We start from the raw sequence: 22,044 nt of genomic DNA, 5'->3' as shown, positions 1-22,044 counted from the left end.
TCCCTGCGCTTGGTGTCGGGATTATTTGAATTTTGTTCTCTCTTCTCTTGGAATAGTGTCCCTGAAAGTTGGGGACCAGCTTGCATCTGTGTCCCCACTTTTCACATCACTGTAGCATGCTTCCTCACTTAGGGGCCCTGGGTGAACACGTTGAAGGGGGAATTAAGGAATTTGCCCTGAGGCACAGGGAGTGATGTGTTGGAGCCCTTTGTGTGTGTCTTTTGGCTGAACTCACCTGAATTAGAGCAGATGTGGGTGAGTAGGGACCGAGAAGGGAGAAGTTACAGCAGGATTGGTTTGCTGTAGCCCTTTCAGTTTTGTGGGTTGGGATTAACAGATGCGTGTTTTTCATTGGTTTGGTTGTCCCCATTCAACATTTTTGGACACCCAAGTATAGGTCAGATGGGGCTGGTTCCTGTGAGGCCCTAGAGATGAATGAATATATGGTTCCTGTCCTCGGGGAGAAAGCAGAACCTTGTATTTATAGTCAGGAGAATTCAGGTTGTGTCTCTGCTAGATGGCCACGAGACAGAGGGTGTTGTCGAGAGCCCTGGGCTTTTCCGAGCCTCAGTTTTCTTGAATCTAAAATGGAGGCAGTTATAGTCTCCACTCAGAGGTCCAAGGGAGGACTGTAGGCACATGACAGGTGGTGTTGCCCTGCAGGCATGAAATGCTCAAATAGCATTCTCTAAAGGAACTTACGACCTTGTTTAGAAGATAGGCTGTTTACATTCATTATGTCGTTATAGAAGCAGAGAGACTGGGTTCTGCTAATAAAATAACACAGAAGTTTTCACGGAACAGAAAGATTACTTCCAGTTGAGAGGATGAGGGAAGGATTAATGGAAGGGCGAGAGCAGCGCTCCAGGGGCCTCGAAGGGTGGGTAGGATTTTAGCATGTGGAGATGGGAAGGGGTGTTGTGTGTGTTTGGGGCTTACTCCGGAACCTAGTTGGCAAAGCTTGACAGCGCCTGAGAACAGTTGTAAGAGATGGGGCAGGGAGAAGCTGGGCCTGACTGTGGAGGCCCTGTGGGCAGTGCTGAGAGGTGCTGGTGGGGGGCAGCAGGCTCCTACTTGGGTCTCACCAGAGTCCCTCTGGCATTGTGCGCAGGACAGAATGGCAGCCAGGGCCTGGAGGCAGGGCAGGATCCTAGGAATACGGAGATGGGGTCTGAGCAAGGCGGGGACGGTGCAGAGGGAGGGGGCAGGGAGTGGCTCAGGGAAGAGAAACGAACTGATCCGGCCATTCATCAGAGGAGTGATTTCTTCACGAAACACACCACCACCAGAAAGAAAGCGGCCTTTCACGCCGTGTCCGCGGCCCTGCGCATGCTTGTCCCGCGGTTAGCCTGCCGTCTTCCAGGGCAGCGTAGCGTACTGTCTTGCGTCTGGTCCTGACCTTTTTTGACAGTTTCCCCGTCAATGGACATTTAGGTTATTTGCACATTTTTACTGTTACAATAGTGTAGGGATTCCTTAGTCACGGGTATTTACATTTAAAATCTTGACAGATGATGCCAGTTTCATTCCAAAAGGTTTTTTAAACAAAATTTGTGTGCACTGGTGCACCTGGTTGGCTCAGTCAGTTCCTGAGTCAGAGCATCTGACTCCTGATCTCAGGGTCGTGAGTTCAAGCCCACATTGGGCGTAGAGATCATTCAAATAAATGAAACTGAAAACAGTTTGTATGCACTAACATGAAAATTTCTGGCCAACGCTAGATATTATTATTATAAATGAGTTAAATAAAAAATGCACGTAGGGTTGTTGTTCCATGGTCCCACGCTTACCACTGTGTCGGGCAGTGGGAATTCCGGGGCTTCGCTGCAGTCTGGTGTTTTCCCTTAATGCTCTGGCTGAGGGGTTACTGTGTCAGTCAAAAGTCAAAAAACAAATGGATAGCTGCCTGTACATTCGCATTCATATTCAGGACTGCGCCCTGGCCTGTAACTCCTCTCCCCCTTCTTGTGTTAGGGGACATTTAATTTTAAGCTTTTGGGGGAAGGGCATAATATACTGATAAACATCTTTAGAAGTTTTTCCTGAGATTTTGGATTTTTTTAAGGATCAGTTCCTAAAATGGGTTAGAGTCTACACAGTCTACGCCTGGTACCTCTTACCAAACTGCTCCTCAGGAAGGCAGCATCCTGTCCCTGCTTCAGCCTCACCGTCCCCACCAGTGCAGTGTGGCTTGACCCTACACTTCAGTAAGGCAGGAGCAGAGCACTGTGGTTGCCTTCGTATTTCTCTGGGTATTTTTAGTCATTTGTGTCCTGTGAATCTTCCATCATCTTGCCCATTATTCTTCTAGGATTTTTATGCGTGCAGTGGTATACTTTTGTTTTCATTTTGAGTTTGAATTTCCTGGTGGGCTAGTCAAGTGAGTGCGGGCCCCAGAGCCAGAGCCAGAGTTGCTGGGGCGGGGCTGGTTTTAGTGTGTTCTGGCTGACGGTGACGGTCATCGGTGTGGGGCCACACCTGAGCACCAGTGCTGTTGCTCTTGCTGGGACCTCACTTTGGCTAATTAATTAATAGCCTTTGACATTTTAGGGCCCGTCACAGTTTAGAAAAGTGCTCAGTACATCTTGCCTCATTTAGCTGCCACACGCTTTTAGGTAGTTCTTGTTACTGGTTATAACTGTCTCTAGTAGTTCTTGAGACTTTCTGTCATACTTGCTGCTTTTCACAAAACTTATGAGCCAGTTTATCATGTGTAGTGGGGTAATTGAAGAAAATAATCTCAATACACTTGGACAGAATTAGTGTGCTTCAGAGGTTCCAGAGGGCCATTAACCCTTTCCGTGTCTTGTAGGGCAGTCTGGCTTCTGCAGGGCAAAGCCTTGCTGGGCAGCTGTTATTACACAGTTAAGGAACGTGTGTGCTCAGTCTCACAGAGCAAATAACTCTCCTGTGATCACATTGTCGGTACACAAACCAAGGAGGGCAAAGGCTGGGGCTGGGCTTTCTGTCCTACTGCAGTCAGAAGCCTCCTCCTTCCTCCTTTACTCAAGCAAACAGTGGCAAATATGTACCAGATTAAGACATTATAATGTATTTATTTTTAACAAGCTTTTTCATTATACACGTAGCATATCATTAGCTTCTTAGAGCAACTCTGTAAGTTAGGTAATACACTTTCTAGATGGGTCGTTGGGGACTGTGGGAGGCTGCTTACTATCCCAAAGCCTTGTAGCCATTAACTGGCAGAGCCTGGGCTCAGACCCTGGGGTCAGTTTTGTCTGATAGCAGGTGAAGCTCTGGCGGCCTTCTGGACCAGCTCCCGTACTCTGTGTGGTGTGGGGGCAGTGTTGTCTCCATGACCTGGAGGGGAGAGCCAGGTTCCAAAGCTAATCAGGCCTGATTCCAAGCTCACATTATTGGTGGAGTCTTTCTCTTCTATGCTAGAGGTGTTTTTAATCGTTTTAATAGTGGATGTTTATTTTTTAAATAGCTCAAACTTAACTTTTATTTCTGTAGTTTCAAAATTACATTTTAAAAAGACGTAGTAAGTTATATCCAAAACACTTAATGTATGTTTTTCAATTTAGAGACCAGAATAAATACAAAGATGCTGCTAATCTACTGAACGATGCCTTGGCCATCCGTGAGAAAACTTTGGGCAAAGATCATCCCGCGGTGTGTATATCTGGTTCTTTCCTTCTTTTTATATTTCATTTTCCCTAATATATTTTTTTATTCAACTCATTTTAATATTAAACTCAACAGGGAAGGTTTAAGAGCTGCCTTTTCACTAGATGGCGCAGGTAGGAATCTTCACTTACTCAGTACCAGTGCTGAGCTTCGGGGCTGGTGGCTCTGATGTTCAGCCTATGTCAGTGCACAGTTAACTTGTTCATCGTCACCGCTTCACATGGATCACGTACTGTATCTTTTTATTCTAAATCAGATTGCATGTACTTCTGTAAATTTCTCTAAAGAATTTATATTGTCTTTTTCTTAAAATCTGGCCAGATTTGCAAACAGATCTGTGTTTGGGTTGGCTTTGTGGCTTCCAGTGAAATTAAAAAATCAAGATCACGGTGTTATTGTTGATTGTTTAATTTTAGTATTCTCCAATTTACTTTGTATAATCTATAGTGTATAGTGAATTGCTCTTTTGCTTTTAACTGAAGTCCTATTCCTTCACTTAGTGGAGAGCACTTCATTGTGCAACCTGGATATTGATGAGCATGTGATATCTGAAGTCCTGTCTGTTGCTGTTGTTTACCATTCTCTGCTGTTCTCTCTGTGTTGGCAGGTGGCAGCAACTCTGAATAACCTCGCAGTTCTTTACGGCAAAAGAGGGAAGTACAAAGAGGCCGAACCGCTGTGTAAAAGAGCTCTGGAGATCAGAGAAAAGGTGCGGGCAAAGGAAGGGGTGCTCATTGTCTTGAGATGCAGCATTTTAAGTCTTGAGGAATGACCACTCTGGTATATTATGACTGACCATTTACTGAAAATAATTCATTTGATGAAGGATGAGGTGGACAGCCCACAAAACACAGCTAGATGAGCCCATTCAGACCGATGTTTAAGAGGAGTGAGTGGGTGTTCAGGGGCACCTGGGTGGCTCAGTCACAAGCGTCCGAGTCTTGGTTTTGGCTCAGGTTATGATCTCAGGATCGTGAGATCAAGCCCTGCATCGAGCTCTGCGCTCAGTGCAGAGTCAGCTTGAGATTCTCTGCCCCTCCTGCTCACACGCACACGCCGCTCTCTCTCTCTCTCAAAAATAAATAAGTCTTAAAAAAAAAAAGAGTGGGTTTCAGTCTTCGTGCCCTCCCGGCCTGATGTGGCCTAGAAATGACTGCAGGAGGAGGAGCTCCTGAGGACTGGACGTGGAGAGAGAGAAACAGGCTTCCTGCGGAGCAGGGAGCCTGATGTGGGGCTCGATCCCAGGACCCTGGGATCATGACCTGAGCTGAAGGCAGACGCTTAACGACTGAGCCACCCAGGCACCCTGGTGTCATGGGTATTCATGCCAGCGGCTGCAGCCTCTGCTAATCAGGTGTTGGGGAAAATGTGGCTTGTTAATCTCAGCAGGTGGGAGGCTCCGGTGTTAAGTTCAGGCCATGAATGACCAGGGGTAGTATTTTTAATTGGTATTTTCTGTGATTATTTACCAGTAATACTGCGAGACATTTAATTTTTGGGCATATGGCAAGGAATTGGGAAAGGGGAAATAAAAGGGGCTCATCATCAAATTATGCAGGAAAACTTTTCTCATGCCACTATCTGCATGATATTTATGAATTAAAATGGTCAGATTTTGAGTGCAGAGGACCTCTGGGTCTTAGTGGGAAGGTGTATGTAGGCTGAATGCAAGAGCTGGAGATTCCCTTTGAAGGCTTGCACGCATAGGGAAGAGTCTTGTGTGATAGCTCGAGTCAGAAAGGGCTCTTCCAGAACTTGGGGGTCATACTGACATAACCTTTATACAACCATTTCCTGGTTTCAGGCTGTGTGTCCTCATGCCCCCTTTGCCAGTCCCCATGTGGGGTTACTATAAGGATGAAAAGTTGAGAGTATGTAGGGGGATCAGTACAGTCTCCTCCCACCTGCCAAGAGTATGAGTTCTGGCTGTTTTTCTTAGTGCAGAGCCCGGGACTGTGAGCCTGGACGTTGGGCACAGCCATGTTTGTGTTGAGAACGACCCTTTTCATAGTGGGTGGAGAATGGACTGGATGGCACTGAAACAGATTGGTGTTTCTAATACACACTTTTTTGTTCCCAGGTTTTGGGAAAGGATCACCCTGACGTTGCCAAGCAGTTAAATAACTTGGCCTTACTGTGCCAGAATCAGGGCAAGTACGAGGAAGTAGAATATTACTATCAAAGAGCCCTCGAGATCTACCAAACAAAACTGGGGCCCGATGACCCCAATGTGGCCAAAACGAAAAATAACCTGGTATGTGGACAGAGGTGCAGTCTGTGGGTAGAGCCAGAATTGCTTCCTTTTTTGAACTCTGAGCCTTGTTTTGTCATTTAACCTGTAGAGAAGAATGTGTGTTTCATTTACATATGAAGTTACTAAGTACTTTATTTTATTTTAAGGCATCCTGCTATCTGAAGCAAGGAAAATTCAAGCAAGCAGAAACACTGTACAAAGAGATTCTCACTCGTGCACATGAAAGGGAGTTTGGTTCTGTCGATGGTAAGGACTATACTATCGCTTCTAAGCAGATACGGTTGTTAGGATTTATTAAAAATGGTGATTTGCAGCTGGAACTTGGTAATACCCAAGTCATCATATTTTCAAGGTAGAATTCAATTTGAATTTTATTTTATTTTAATTTTTTTAAAGATTTTATTTATTTATTAGAGAGAGAATGATACAGCACACGAGAGGGGGGAGGGTCAGAGGGAGAAGCAGACTCCCCGCCGAGCAGGGACCCCCATGCGGGACTTGATCCCGGGACTCCAGGACCGTGACCTGAGCCAAAGGCAGCCGCCCAACCGACTGAGCCACCCAGGTGCCCTCAATTTGAGTTTTAGAAATGATTTTGCAGATAGCACTGAGAGGAGAGGATGTGACACAGTCTGAGTGATCATAGGCTCATTCATTCATTCATCTATCATCCAACATGGTGAACACCTGCATCCTTGCCCTGGTCACCAATTACTCAGGGTGGTCGTGTGCCTTGTGGTCAGGGGTGATGGGCCACCTGCCCCACATCTCTGAGTTGCCCTCTCCAGAGTCCAGGCTTGCTTTGTGCATAACTGAGAGCACCAACTCCAGAAAACCTCTCTGGAGGCATCAGCACTTCCTGGAATTATTCTGTTATCCTGGTTCTCAAATTGCCAGCAGGGACCAGTAGTATCCGCACCATGTGGGACCTGTCAGAAATGCAAATGGTTGACCCCATCCCAGGCCTGCTGGGTTATTTGTCTAAAAGAGCCAAGGCCTGTCTCCATATTCCTTATGTACTTAATATACAGTTTTGGAATAAATATAGGATTTAAAGCACTCAATAAAACAATGTTTGTGTGTTACATAAGGCATTTCCCCCGTGCATCAGGTGTTACATAAGGCATTCGGAATGAGGACAGTTGTTACTGCTGTGCAGGAAACCTCAGGATGCACAGGGAAAGAGGTTTTGCTGAATGTTTTCATTTATAGAGTTGCTAGAAACCACTTGTGAAAAATCTTTGAAGCTTGTTATGTTTTTTTTTCTCTGTTAATAAGTGGAACGGTAAATCTCTTTTTACTCTCAGAACACAGTAATGCCCCAGGCTCACAATTGTGAGCATGGATTCTGTTTGCAGTTGTGGGCTGGGGCAAGTATCCTCACCTAACTGCAGAGGCCGTGTGGATTTTGTAGTGATTCCAGGGCATTTCCTTAATGCTGCTTTTAAAAAATTCTGTTCTTGGGGAATACTTGTTCCCTTATGATTTGCTAGCTGCTTTTTGATAAAAATAGTAGCGTGAAGTCCAGTTGAGCTCTAGTTAAAAGCAGTTTTCCTGTATTTGGGTTTGCCCTCCATACAAATGTTAAAACATAGGACAGAAGTCATTTTTTCTTTTGGCAAGATGCAGAAGTGTCCTGTTGCTGTCAGCGTGTGACCTTCAGTCTCCCAGGGGCCTCTGCTGCTCACAGTGCACACACTCAGTGCGTGACCTGCTGGGTTGTCTGGGAATCATGCCCAGTTAGCTTGCTGTGCACTTGGCTGTTCTAGCAATAGAATTAGTTCAGTAAAGCTCTGACTGCACTCAGTGCTATTAGTAAGCTTTACATACCGTTCACTCTCCTAGAACCAATATTTGAAATGGGTTTTCATTTTCTTCTGTGACATGGCAAGTGATAATCATACGACTAGCCATGTACTAGTCTTTCCGAGAGGTGGTCTCAGTGTGTAATCATGTTTAATTTTTTTTTTAAAGATTTATTTATTTATTTGAGAGAGCGAGAATGAGAGAGAGTACATGAGACGGGGGAGGGTCAGAGGGAGAAGCAGGCTCCTCGCTGAGCAGGGAGCCTGAGTGGGACTCGATCCCAGGAGTCCGGGATCATGACCTGAGCCGAAGGCAGTCGCTTAACCACCTGAGCCACCCAGGCGTCCCATGTTTAATTTTCTGAACAGTGTGGTGAAGTGGGTCAAACCTTCACCCATTTTAGGAGTGAGGACACTGTAGATGAAGTGACTGGTCCGAGGTTTGGTTGTTAGTGGCTGGACCGGGTGTGAGCACAGGTTTCTTCCCCTGGAAACTGAAATAGGTCCTCATTGCAAGAATCCTTGAAAATTCATGCAGAGACGGCACGTGAGACTCACCAATGATTTCAGCACCTAGATACATCTTTTAACATTTGTGTCTTTTTGTGCTGATTGATTTACATATTTAAAACCATATTTTACATAGTCATGTATACTTATTTTCCCTCATACTTGTACCTCAAGTATTTTTCATAGCATAAAAATTTTTCAGAAATTTCACTTTTGAGATTGCTGATTCTCCATGGTGTGGGCACACTGGTTGTCTAGAAACTTTAGATGGAGTGGTATGGTTAAGGTTCTCAAAAGTTAAGACTTTAAGAGAATATTGATTAGTATCTTTCTCCACTTTGCTCCTGGCGTCTTACCCTTTTCTTAGACTTTTGTTTAATGCTGCCTTTCTCAAATTCTAAATACTCCCCAGCGATCTGTGAGCATTCTAGCATTAGAAGTCTCATCGTAGGGGCCCAAGCGTTTGTCATTGTCTTGGACGGCTGCCTGCCCTGTGTAGGTACATTGGACTGTGTGTCTTCTGTTCACAGCGCTGCATGTGAACGGCCATCTGCTTGTTTCTTCCACCCTCATAGGCTCCACCGTGAACTTCCTCTGTCCAAGTTGTAAGAAGTAACATCTAAGAAGGATCACATGAGAATCAAAAACCTTGTAATCATTGAAACTTGACAGCCTCTACTCAGTGGGCCCTATCATGCTTCAATTTTATAGTACGTTATTTTTTCTCCCCTAGATGAAAATAAACCCATTTGGATGCACGCTGAAGAAAGAGAAGAATGCAAAGTAAGAATATGCTGTTTTGGGAGATTGTCTAAATTGGATATGTTGCTTTAAAGATAATTATTCACTTGTTAAAATTTAGGGAAAGCAAAAGGATGGGACATCTTTTGGAGAGTATGGCGGCTGGTACAAAGCCTGCAAAGTTGATAGGTATGTTTTTTTTTCTTTAAGATTTTATTTATTTTAGATAGAGCAAGAGCGAGTGAGTGAGCAGGGGGAGGGGCGGGCAGGGAGGGAGAGGGACAAGTGGACTCCACGCTGAGCGCAGAGCCTGACACGGGGCTCGATCTCACGACCCTGAGACCATGACCTGAGCCGAAATCCAAGAGTTGGACGCTCAACTGACCGAGCCACCCAGGTGCCCCAATAGGTATGTCCTTTAAACTGAAGAAACAGAACTGCCCTGGAAGGTGCTAGTGCTTTAAGGGCAGCTTGTAAATGACTGAACGTGGAACGTTCCTTCAGGTGGTACGTGTGCACAGTCCCATAACTTTGTAAATGAGAACGTACCTACACACAGCTCACTGCAGTATAGGTGAAATGCAGGTTCTGTCCATTACAGAAGAAGAAGAACTTACTAGAATTTTACAATTAAAAAAAGTACTGTAGAAATTTCAAAAATATTTCTCACAGACATATGTCTGTTAGTGCTTTAGATTTTGTGCTATTGATAGTAGTTCTAAAACTTGTATTTAATAGTTCTGTGTATCGTGTGCTTTCTTACAGTCCAACTGTTACAACTACTCTGAAAAACCTTGGGGCACTTTACAGACGTCAGGGCAAATTTGAAGCTGCAGAAACATTGGAAGAAGCAGCCATGAGGTCCCGTAAACAGGTCAGTGACCTGCCTTCTGTTTTTAACTCACCTGTTAGACCTTTGAGTGTAATGACTCTTACGTAACTTATCGAGAGCTTGATTTAGAAGTAGGAAATATTTAATGTTTTAGTTTGCGCAAAGAAAATCATATTAAGAGACTGTAACTATGACACCAAAAGCATAAGCGGCAAAAGAAAAACTCGATCAATTAGATTCACCAAAATTAGAAATGTTTGTGCGTTTAGGACACTATTGAGAAAGTGAAGACACCCACAGAAATGGGTGGAAATATTTGCAAATCACATCTGATGAGGACCTAGTATCCAGAATACATAAAGACAGAAGGATCTCCTAGTTTAAAAATGAGCAAAGGAGCTGAATAGACATTTCTCTGAAGATGGCACACGAATGCCCACAAGCACATGAAAAGATATCAGCGTCCTTCGTCGTTAGGGAAATGCAAATCAGACTACAGCAAGATACCACTTCACACCCATGAGGATGGCGCGAATCAAAAAGCAGACAAAGTTGCAGGTGTGAGGGATGGAGCACCGGGAACTCCCCGGGGCCGCCGGCGGGGGTGTAGTTGGATGGTGCAGTCGTCACCGTGACCTGCTACCGTGGCTGCTTCGGAAGGTAAACGGGTCGCTGCCGAAGCGCTTTCCTCCATCCGCTGAGAGGTTGTAGTTAGGCTGAGATGCTGTTTGTGAGGAAACATGGAAAAGGCATACTTGTTGCCCTGTAATGAGGTTTCAGAGTAACGAGTAAATGTATTACTCCGCGGGCATGTGTGTGTCCGTTTGTATAAACTATGAAGAGGATAGGTTTGGGTTCGGTTTCTATTTTGGGGATTGGAGAGGCAGGTGTGAGTTTTTTCCCTTCCTCAGTGGTATAGATGTCGGCGATGACCACTTTTTGTCTGGGATTAAATTTACCCACATATGCCTGAGAATTCTTTTCTTTCAAAAGAGTCCGTGCAGAGTGATGAGAGAAGGCCTGGTAGAGGTGTGGTAGCAACGGTGTCTCCCTGCCCGTGCCCCGGGAGGACCCCCTTTCTTCGGTCCTTTCATCCTTCGGGGGATCTTCTGACTCTGGAGGGCTGCGTGGGGGAGAGCGCCCTGGGGCGTCAGCAGCCCTGCTGGGGGTTTGGCTGTGTGTGTGCCTCCCCCGGGGGTGGAGCGTGGCTTAGGTGGTCTTGGTGCCCACCTGGCTCTAGAGTGTAGTGACCACTCATCTACAGGAGTCGTGCCTGCAGTTCAGGCTTCGTTTTCAAGTGTTGGGATGGTGTGTATCAAACGAGCCAAGTCTGGGGGATCAGGAGTTGTAGAAATTTATTTATTTTGTTTGTTTATTTTAAAGATTTTATTTATTCATTTGAGATACAGAGAGCATGAGTGGGGTGGGGAGGCAGAGGGAGAGGGAGAAGCAGACTCCCCGCTGAGCAGGGAGCCTGATGTGGGGCTCCATCCCAGGATCCTGGGACCATGACCTGAGCTACAGGCAGACGCTTAACCATCTAAGCCACCCAGGTGCCCCAGGAGTTGTAGAAATGTAAAGGAAGGTTGTCTGTGCTTTACCGGGAACGGTGCCTTCCTGCCGGGTGAGGGGCCACAGTCGGCCTTACTGTCAAGTCACAGCAGTACATCGTCTGCTGGAGGGGTGTGCCTTTTGAGGAGGAAACTACGGAAGTCGGTACAGGTGCCGTACTTGCCCCAGCTGCTGGGGTTAAAATCCCATTTAGAATATGGAACGTGTGGGCGCCTGGGTGGCTCAGTTGGTTAAGCGACTGCCTTTGGCTCAGGTCATGATCCCAGAGTCCTGGGATCGAGTCCCGCATCGGGCTCCTGGCTCAGTGGGGAGTCTACTTCTCCCTCTGACCCTCTCCCCTCTCATGCTGTTTCTCTCTCTCTCTCTCTCTCTCTCTCAAATAAATAAATAAAATCTTAAAAAAAAAAAAGAATATGGAACATGTTACGTCTGGGTCATTCGAACTGAAACGCACACAGAGAGGAGCCTCTGCCGTGTTGCAGCTCAGCGATGTTTTAGCTCAAGTGTGCGCGGGCCCTCCCTGCCGAAGTGAGAGGGCTTGCAGCTCTCCTCACTCCTTGACGTGGGTTGGGGGGGCGTGTTGGGGCGTTTTCTCAGCATCCTTCCGTGAGACTTGGCAAGCAGAGAAGTGGAGAGAATTGTACGCTTGTGTGCCTGCCTCCCAGATCCTGTCATGAATGTTCGCTGCTCTCGGGCACATCACCTCCATCGCTCTGTCCACCAGGCCTTTTCTGGGCAGAGCATTTCAAATTTGTATACATCAATACGTTTCCTTGTAAATACTTCAAGTGTGCAAATCACTCACGGGGGAGTCCAATATTTTTCTTTTTTAAATTTGACATCAACTTTACAGAGGGTGAAATGCGTAAGTCTTAAGTATATATTCCTGAGAAGCACTCTTCTGTGTTTAAGAACTGTTTTCGGGTTTTTTTTCCCCCCGGGTGAAGCTTAGCTGTCTTAGAAATCCTTCATCAAAGTTCAGTTCTAATGGCTCCAACCCTTTCCCCCTTGCCTGGCTCCCAGGGTCTTGACAATGTTCACAAACAGAGAGTAGCTGAAGTGCTGAATGACCCTGAGAACATGGAGAAGCGCAGGAGCCGGGAGAGCCTGAATGTGGACGTGGTCAAGTACGAGAGCGGCCCTGATGGAGGGGAGGAAGTGAGTATGAGCGTAGAGTGGAACGGGGTAAGTACAGTACACAGCCGCCGGCGTGCGCAGGCAGGTGCTTGTCTGTCGCCGGGAGGCCGCCTGGGCCAGGCTCCCAGCAGGAGTGCTGTCCCGCAGTTTCCTCCGGGCTTACATGCTAGACACTGTCCTTTTTTCAAATTAAGTATGAATTAAGCTTTTTGTAAGTGCTTATCTTCTGCTAATAATGAAGTCTGTTATTTGTTTGAAGTGGTCATTTTCTTTTCTTTAGGAACCCATGAAAGCTGTTTGGCTTAACTTTGAGCACTTAAATGCTGATTGAGTGTCCTGGTTATTTAGAGCTATAATCCATAACCTGGTTTTATTTTAATGTTAGGATTAGTGTGGCAGAAAACTAACTCGCTTTTTTAACTTACCCATTTTCATTGCTAACTCCAGTGCTCCTAATTTCACTGACCAGGCTGCTGTAGATTTTGTGAGAATTAATTTAAATTTCTTAAAGGGAAATGATGTTTCAAACAGAGCTTGTGTCTAGAGAAGAACAGGCTGGGGCAGCCGCTCTGCACGGCCCACCTCGGTGCTGAATGTCCTGTTCCCACTGAGGGTGCCACGGCTCGTCTCTCCTCACAGGCCTCTGCCAGAGGTTTTCGGATCCAGAACACGTGCCCATGTTTGGACCACGTCACTCCCGGCCAGGTTCTACCTCTGGCTTTCACTGGTTTGACTTCATGGAGATTTTCACCACTGCTGTTTATGCAGTGGTTGCCAAAGAGCGTGTGGCCTCCTGGACCTTTTTTTCTAGTGAATGTTGGTCACACATGGGTAATACTTTTGTACGTTGAGCTGGTGTCTTTGGAATTTTGCTTTTATCAGGTAGAGTTGAATGCAGGATTAGGTGCACGATCAAATTTTTTTTTTTTTTTTGAAGTTGCAGTAGGTGCAGTTTGATTAGGTAATTGTGCAAATGTTTTGCCAAATAGTAATCTTGGGCTTTCCTATACTCTATCTTTTTGAATATTTATTTTTGGGATTTTCTAATAGCTGGAGTAGTTTGGTAAGGATGAGACATTTTCTACAATAATGGTAGTGGCCAAAATTTCAGGGAGAGCATCTTTTTGACTGTCTTTATCTGGCAGCTGCCTTGCTTTGGTGTTTCCTGTGCCAAGACAACCAATCAGCATCTGCTTTGACCATTCTCCCATTGGGCAGCAGTCTAACACATAAACAATGATGGCTAGGCCCTCCTCTGCCCGCATCTGGCCACACTGTGTACTGTACTCTCCCCATGATTCCTGTTGTCCTGCATGCCTTGTGGAGAGGGTCATGTCCCTTCTCCAGTCTGTAGAAGCCAGGGTGCAGATTTTGACACTCTTGAATGAAGTTCTTTTTCTTGAGACAGTATTTCTAGGTCAATCTTTCTGTACAATCCTATAATAAAGTCATTGGCAATGTAGAGTTCTGTTACCATCTTCAAGACTGAGACTCAGTGGTGAGAGAGAGCTGCTTTCCATCCAGTGTGGAGGGCTGGTAGGTGGCTTCCTGTCAGGCCTGCTGCTGGAATCACAGAAGCGGTCCCTCCCCTGAGTGCACGCTTGGCCCTCCTTCCATTTCACATTTCCTCTCTCGCTTTGGACATGCTCTCACTTAGGACACTCACACACGGGGCTTTCGACACCTTTTTGCTTGACTCTTGGACGCTAGAGGCTTTGCGTCTTTGACAGAATCCATCGCAGGGCTCATCAGTTGGCAGTGGTCCACTGGATGAAAGAATCTAGATCCCAGATCTTAGGTCACCCCGTACAGTGATTCCATACTCGCTTTGAGCAGCAGAAGGGGCCCTTTCTTCACAGAGAGTCTGAGATCAAGCAGCAGGTGACTCTAGAACTGCCCAGGTTACCCAGGGGATAGCCGCCCGGGCTGGTGTGCTCACTGCCAGGCCCCTGAGGCCCTTTCTCAGACTCAGCCCATCCCTGCCTACGCAGGAAGGCCTGGCTCTCAGGTTCTGAGAAGGTGGTGCTGAGCTCTCCCGACATTTGGTTGGAATTTTCATTTTCAAAACACACTGTGATTGTTGAAGAAGAGGCAACACAGGCGGTGTGCACTCCCCAGCCTGACTGAGGTGTAGGTATGTGCACCTAAAGGAGCCCACTTTAAGTGTCCCTTTCAGTTCACACGTCAGTCCACTGCAGCCCCCACGTTAGTCTTTGTCCAGGTGTGAGACTAGATGTGTCAGGCCCTCGGAGTGGGAGGGGTTCCTGCAGTGACAAGGCACGTGGTTGGGAATGGCTCCCGCCCACAACCGTTGACCTGTGCACAGCGAGGTTCTGGTGCCGGGCAGTCCGGGTCAGCTAGAAACGGATTGGGGGTTCAGGTGTCAGGGGCTAGATTTGTCAGCTGTAATTTGGTATTTCAAGTTGTGGGTTCTGTAAAGGTGGCTTCGCTGTTCTTACTGGTTTGTGTTATTCTAAGAACTCGTTACACATTTATCATGAGAAAATGCCACCTAGATTTATCTTATATTGGGGTTCTGCATTAGATTTTAAGTTTTTAAAAAAGGGTTTCAGTGCCCTTTAAAAAGTTTAAAAACTACTGTAGGGGGAAGCATCGTGTTGCTGTGTGGGGCACTGCTCTTTCAGTGGGAAGGACGGCAGGCCCGTCCCATTGCTGCAGCCGTGTGTGTGAGACCGAGTGGGTGTGACCGGTCCCAGCATTCAGAAGTAACACGTAAGATGGTGAGCAGTGTGGGCAGAGGCCAGGCAGTCTAGGTTCCAACCGCGCCCTGCTGATGGGGAAAGTCTAGGTCAGCACAGATTTCCATGCTGTTAACATATACAAGAAAAGTAGGGTTACTGAATATACTGTAATCATTCCTATGAAATTTCCGGATCAAGTTCTTAGGGAAGTGCAGTTCTGTTCTATTAAAATATATACTATTAATACGGTGATTAAAGGATTTTAAAATGTAACTTCCTCAAACTTATTTTTCATAAATAGTACGCAGAGCTGAAAGTCATTGTCAGGATAAGTCTGAGTTCTCTTTTCTGGTCCCGCTAAAAGCGCAAATGCTGTGTGCAGAGGAGTCCTTTCTGGCTAGCTTGGATTCCCTTTCCCCTCTGTGCACATGGCTGTCATCCCCTCCGAGGGCTGCCGGGGCCATCCCTGGAGCCTGGGCCCCCCGCACACGTGGGAGCCCTGCGCTGCGTGCTTATGAAGTAATCATACTCGCAGCCCTCCCACCAGGGCCCCAGGAAGCATCACGTCCTCCGTTCTGTCCGTCTTCTCCACTCTGACCTTTTCGTTTCCGACTTTTGCCAGTTCTCTGCGGGGCCCTTCAGCAGGAGCCTGCCCCACCCGCACCCCATGGTAGGGCTTGTTTTCCAAAGACACTGAGCTCTTGCCCAAGATGACTGAGGAATGGGATAGTATATGCTGTTAATTAGAAATAAAGCTTTAGTTTTAAAAAATTATATTAGGAAGACAACTAGACTATAACAAAGAAAAAATAAAGACTAAATCACCTGAACCCTATAGATCATAATTGTTGCCATGCGTTTCTTAGCCAGTACACTACACTATTCATTTCTGTTCAGAAACCCACTTTTTTGATGTATTTCATGGCAATATAAACAAGTAGACTGTTTTTGAAAGAGTTACAATGCAGGAGACCTCCCAACCCTCCAGCTCTTACTGAATAGAAATCCACCAGGGTCCGGGCTGGGTTTCTGCTGTTGTTCCCGCTGGTTCTGGAGGGCGAGTGCCCGGAGAGGGTGGGCAGCCCGCTCCATCACCCCCCTTCCCTAGCAAGGTGCTGCCTCCGGGGCCCAGCTCCTATGCACCTGCTGCTGCAGGGGTGAGGGATTGGGCACGGGGAGCGTGTGTGTGTGTGTGTGTGTGTGTGTGTGTGTGTGTGTGTGTGTTTCACCTGGAGTACTTCTGGAATCTGGTCACTCCCCCATAGTCTGCTGAGTGGCCAGACAGGAATGTTCTAAGTAACACTGCTGTAGTGTAGCAGTGAATCCTGAAATGAACTGCGGGAGTTGTACTGTTTGCAGAATTAACAGTTTAATGTCCTTTTTCTGAAAGAGCAGGAAGAACTTATGTTTTCTTGTCCTCCCAGCATTCGTGGGGAGTTGGTAACAAATCTTATTTTTCCATTTTAAAGATGAGAAAAATGAAGCTCGGGCTGGTTAAATGACTTGCTGAGCGTCCCATGGTGAGTCAGAGCGGGCGGGGGCTCGGTCCCCGCTGTCCGGGGCTTCATACAAGACCACTGGGGTTCCAGTCTGCTGAGACCCGGGGTGCACTGCTGCCTGTGGAAATCCATTTTCTAGAATTAATCTTATTATGGGTTATCAACTGCATGTTTAAAATGTGCTAAAGACTTCTAAAGTCAGTGGTTTCTTCAAGTTTCTGAACTGTCTAAACTGTTAGTGCTTTTAAGAGAAAGTCCTCCCTGATTTCAGAGAGAACTTTATAGTTTAGGGATGTAAAACGATTTTTGATGAAGGTAAAGGTTTAATGAATGGCCTCTTCCTATGTGGAGCCTTTCTTTCGGTCACTGTCGATGTTTCTCAGTGTGGAATCTCCTTTATGTACAGTTACTGGAAAACATCGTTACAGTAAGTATCATGGAGATTCCCAGCACAGGGCTAATCCATGCTCTGAGACTGGAATTTTGTTTTGATGATCAGGAGTGATGAGTCTTGATAATGTAAAAGATAGCATCTGGCCCAGTACCTCTTGGTACGGGTTCACAGAAGCAGGCGGGAGGTCGTCCCAGATACTAAAGCGATTAAAAGCGCTGCTGAGATTTGTGACCTAGAAATACTGTAAGCCACGCTGTGGTCAGTGGGGGCTGGCTCTGTTCTCACAACGGTTTCACTGGGCTCTCTCTCTCCGTTTCTGTCTGACAGGCCTAGCTGCCTCATGTGACGTTCACACTGTCTCCTGCATGACGGGCGGCTCCTCCTCCAGCTTTTACTTCTCTCTCCAGTGCTGACTGCTGTGCTTAGCGTCCCCTAGGATTCTTGTCAGAGCGCCACCTCTCTGTGACTGGCCATTCCTTTCGGTGCTGCTGTCCTTTTTGGGGGGTTCCTTATCTCTGTATACATGTAGCTCTGCCAGATATGTACCTAGTAATATAAACTGTGTTAATAAAAACCATTTACTGTGTGATACACGAGTTTAAGAATTAAGAGCGATTAGTTGTTCACTTTGATCAAAGGTAGTTAGAAGTCTCCCGCAGGTGTTAATGCTGTGGCATGACCGTGACCGTTGACCTAGCTAGGCTGTAGGAGTAGGGCATGTGCTGCTCCCGTTGTCCTCCGAGACCCGGCGGGGCCGCCCGCACCCCGGGCTCTCCCCTTAGGATCTCACTCCAGTAGCGTTTGCTGTGTAGTCTCTGTGACATTTTGGCAATTTTGCTTTTCTCCACTAATCTTTAAGTGTTCGGTGATTTGTGTATTTGTCTTTCTAACTTCTAATAAACTCACTCCAACTGACCCGTGTCTTGGTGTCTGTCTGCCTAGTAGAACTTCTCACTCTTTCCATGGAATGCGGCATTGCGTAGCTTCTTGAAGGAATGGGGCTACTGTTAATCTCACTAAGTGATTCATTCTGAGAATAGAAGTTACTTATAGACACATTTTTTTCACTCTCTGCGTTTGATTTTCATACCCAGATACTGCCAAGTGTATCACTTGTTAATGCCTGGGCCAGTTAACGATGAAAGCTGGACAGTTTTTTACTTGCTTCCTACAAGGTGTCAGAGGGGTTTTAATGGGATGAGCATTTTATTTAATTTTCCATCCACATTTAAAACCAACATTTAATAAAACTGTTTTTTAAAAATTTACTAAAGGGGCGCCTGGCTGGCGCTGGCTCAGTCGGGAGAGCGTGCAGCTTTTAATCTCAGGGTCGTGAGTGCAAGCCCCACACTGGGCGTAGAGAATACTTACTTACTTACATACGTAAATAAATGAATAGTTAAAAAATGAAATTTACTGAAGAAGCAGTACATGTAAGTAGTATATATACACAAAAGTTGTGTCATCTCTCAGTGGTTGGGTCCAGCAGTTATGTGGACCAGATGCTTCTGTTCTTACTGAACGTAGAATTTGATTTTGGTGATCTTCCAAGAAGCAGCTTTAATTTTCTTGAGACTTTTTCTGTGTGTGACCTTTTTTGTTTCAAAACAGCAATATGATTTTTGGGGATATTATTTTTTGTTTGAACTTCCTCATGTTCAGAGGTTTTTCATGATCATTGGATTGTCTTGACTGAAATTTAAAATGGATAGATTTCTATTTAAAGTGTATTTATAGACATGGCAAACTGGTAATTTCTGTAGCAACTGTATTGCCAGCAAGTCACAGACAAGTAGGTCAACCATGATGTGAATTCTTGTTTTCATTCAGCTTTGCTTCTCGGGAGGCCGGGAGAGGACCGTCTGCAGTTTCACATGTGTTCACGTTTCTTTCAGGATGGCACTGGATCTTTAAAGCGCAGTGGTTCCTTTAGCAAACTCCGGGCTTCAATTAGACGCAGCAGTGAGAAGCTGGTTAGGAAGCTGAAGGGAGGAAGTTCTCGAGAGAGTGAGCCAAAGAACCCCGGGTAATTATCTATCTGCGGCCCCTGTTGACCGCCCCGCCGCGCGGCGTCCAGTGGCCCTTCCTTCCCAAGCCGTCCCCGCTGCTCCTCACATCTCTGCCCCGGGGCTGGAGCAGCTCCCGGCCTCTCTTCACTTCCTGAGAAGGAACTGTGGAGCTTCCTGTGGAGGGGCTAGAAGGGCGGGGGCCTTCCAAACAAACCTGTGGAAGTCTGCGGTCTTGTTGCCTGTTCAGAGAAAGCCTTAGCAGTGACAAGTGCGAGCTTCGTATGAGAACACTGAGCACATTCACGTGTTTACTCCAGATAGCTGCTGTTTCTTTTTTAAAATTAGTATTAGTTTAAATCCTTTAAAATTAGTTTTGATAATCCTTTTAAAATCATAACGGTAGCTACGACTATATGAGACTCACAGGTATTAATGTAGGGAGAATAATGTTTTAAATAGAAGGATTACAGTTTCAGGCCTTTAGTATAAGGAGTTTCTTTAGGATTTAAAAAAAAACACATTTTCCATGTGTTTAAAAGAAGGTGCACTCTTGAGTCTTAGAGTCTTTTGAACAATAACATTGACGTTGTCGAAGGAATTTGGTTTTGAGGTATTCTGTTCTTTATAAGGCGCACCAGAGTGTTAACAATCTGCCCCGGTTTCTGGGTTATTTCTAATGTAAACAGCATCTTGTTTGGGATGCATTTCTCAGAGAGGCACTGTTTCGTCAGCTGTTCCATGAAACTCTGAATTCCTAAGTGGTGCCTTCTTTTTAAAGACTGAGTCTGAGTAAAACTCTTTTGTACAGGTGACTCCACTTTCCCTTCTGTGGGCAAGAAGTCTCCCCTGCTGAGACTGGGAAGCGGGGTCCCTTCATACGATGTGTCGGAGACCTGAGGTTAGGGGCTCTTCCAGCTGCTTCCTGTGTTGTTTTGAGGGGTGTCCAGTCTCGTTCTTGTCTCCGTCAGTGAAGGCATAGCTCCTGAGACCCCTGGGACTCCCCGGTGCTGCCCTGCAGGCTCAGCCCCCCAGCTGGGGAGCAGAGGCCCAGGTCTGCTGTCCGCCCTGTCCTCCCAGGCGTCTCTGCTGATGGACGCACACATTTTTTGATGACTTGTGAGGCAGGACAAGCAATTTGATTTGTATAGGTGGCCATCGCCCTGCTTCTCAAGGATGTTTCTAAGCCTGTTTCTGTAGAGGGAGTCTTAATGAGCTCCACACGTTAGTTGTGACACTACCTGGAAGGTGCAGTGTTGAAAGCCAGCTGGGGCTTCTGGAAGGAGGTAGGGCTGAGCAGCAGACTGCCGTCCTACCCTGTCTGCACCAAAGCCTGCGACCCGACAGATGAATGTGCATCCAGGAAGTTGCGTTTGGGATAAAGTGCTTGTTTTAAAATATTTACAGAACTAAATGATAGGTCAACTACCTGCCTCACCAAATTTTGAAAGGTTTTTTTTTTTTTTTTTTTTTTTTGGCCACGTTGCAAGGATCCGCACAGACTGTTGAATAGTCGCCTAGTTTATGTTCCTGGGCTGGATCTGACGAGCGGAAGTGCTCTCCACATGCCGTAATTTGGCTCCTCCAGGGCAAACACACTGGCTGTTGGAGGTTCTGGAGGTTTTGAAGCTTTTTTTAAATGCAGAATCCAGTTCTGGCACTGAGTCCTATGACGTGGCCCGCCCTTCCCACGTGACAGAGCTCAGACGTTTTCTGTCCCCTCCTGTGCCTTCTTCCTGTCTCGGCTGTGACGTAGCCGTGCAGACACTCCCTGGCGTGGTGCTGACCACGCACGTGCGCACACGTTGTCACGTGTAGTACTGGAGAATGGTACCTTACTGAACTTGATGAAAACTGAAATGGCTCTAGAAATTTTATCCCATAAAAATGCATAAAACTGAATCATCTGTCCAGGTAAGAGTAACTGCGTTTATTCACTGGGCCAGTGGTTCTCACACCTGAGCATCAGCGTCTCCGGGGCATTTGAACACAGACTGCTGGGCCCCCTCCTTCAGTTTATGGTGCAGTGGGTCTGCACTCCCCACCTCTCACAGCATTGGCCTTTCTGGCATGTTCGCAGCTAGTGCCCGCACTGCTGGTCTAAGACAACATTTTGAGAACCACCAAACTCGGCATTCTTCCTGTTTCGTACCCCCACGGTGTAAGGGAAGGGTGTGGATGCAGCTCGCAGAGTCAAGGGGAGACTTACTGGCAGGAGTCAAATTGTTTTTACTTTCATCTTGTAAGGGAAAGAGTTTGAGGAAGAGGGTTGTATAACTCTCTTAGAAAAAGTCCACTGGCCCCTTAAATAACAATAATTAAGTGTGCCAGTGTGATTTGGTTTGATTTTATCCTTTGTTCTTGAGTAGTGCTGTGTAGAGAAAACTTGTTCAGAATTCTAGTAGCACTTACGTAGGATACATGGGGTTGTTGTGTTTGTGTTTGTCTTGGTTCGGGCATTTTGGGAGTGAATTTTACTTGAGCTTAAGTGAATTAAGGTCTTTTGCTTTTGGTGTAGTTCATTCAGTGAGAACTTGGTCAGTACCTGCCATTTGCCAGGCGCTGTGCCCATCCACGGTGCTGCTGGGCACTCGGTGGTGGCCGCGGCCTTAGTGCCCGTTCCTGGTGCGTTTGTGTCTGGTTGTGCCAACCCCTCACGCCTGTGCTTCGGCCCCACAGCCGTGCCTTCAGCTCACGGATGAATACTAGTGTGTACTATGTATGTCGTAGGTAGTTCAAATTTATTATTACAGTTCCTGTTGCAAATACTTAAAAATAACTATTAATGTCAGTTATTTTAACTTTAAAAGCTAAGGTGATTTACTGTTTGAGGGCATCCCTGGTGGTGGTAAGCAATGATAGTAACTTTATGACTATCATTTAAGTTTAGGTTTTAGGTTATTTGCAGGATATTTCATCAAGTTATTTTAAAAGGTGTCAA

The 22,044-nt window shown here is 46.2% G+C and overlaps 1 protein-coding gene across 17 annotated transcripts in view; it reads left to right on the top strand.

Annotated features, from left to right (window-relative positions):
• Positions 1-22,044, top strand: part of KLC1 (kinesin light chain 1) — a 60,174-nt gene that overhangs the window by 30,853 nt on the left and 7,277 nt on the right. For 7 of the 17 annotated variants that reach the window (XM_028100173.2, XM_028100182.2, XM_028100157.2 and 4 more), the window contains 9 exons: positions 3,549-3,636; positions 4,259-4,360; positions 5,732-5,905; positions 6,052-6,151; positions 8,954-9,003; positions 9,083-9,150; positions 9,727-9,835; positions 12,389-12,550; positions 18,993-19,123. In XM_028100173.2, coding sequence (XP_027955974.1) covers positions 3,549-3,636; positions 4,259-4,360; positions 5,732-5,905; positions 6,052-6,151; positions 8,954-9,003; positions 9,083-9,150; positions 9,727-9,835; positions 12,389-12,550; positions 18,993-19,123 — 984 coding nt within the window. Of the gene's footprint in view, positions 1-3,548; positions 3,637-4,258; positions 4,361-5,731; positions 5,906-6,051; positions 6,152-8,953; positions 9,004-9,082; positions 9,151-9,726; positions 9,836-12,388; positions 12,551-16,673; positions 16,725-17,424; positions 19,124-22,044 lie in introns of those variants that run through there. The other 10 variants (XM_028100164.2, XM_028100232.2, XM_028100292.2 and 7 more) reach the window with 9 other exon arrangements.

Source organism: Eumetopias jubatus, unplaced genomic scaffold, assembly GCF_037043125.1.
Source record: "Eumetopias jubatus isolate StellerSeaLion01/CBP00866 unplaced genomic scaffold, mEumJub1_p1.0 scaffold_7, whole genome shotgun sequence".
Lineage (NCBI taxonomy): Eukaryota > Metazoa > Chordata > Mammalia > Carnivora > Otariidae > Eumetopias > Eumetopias jubatus.
This window is presented reverse-complemented; position numbering and strand designations above follow the sequence as displayed.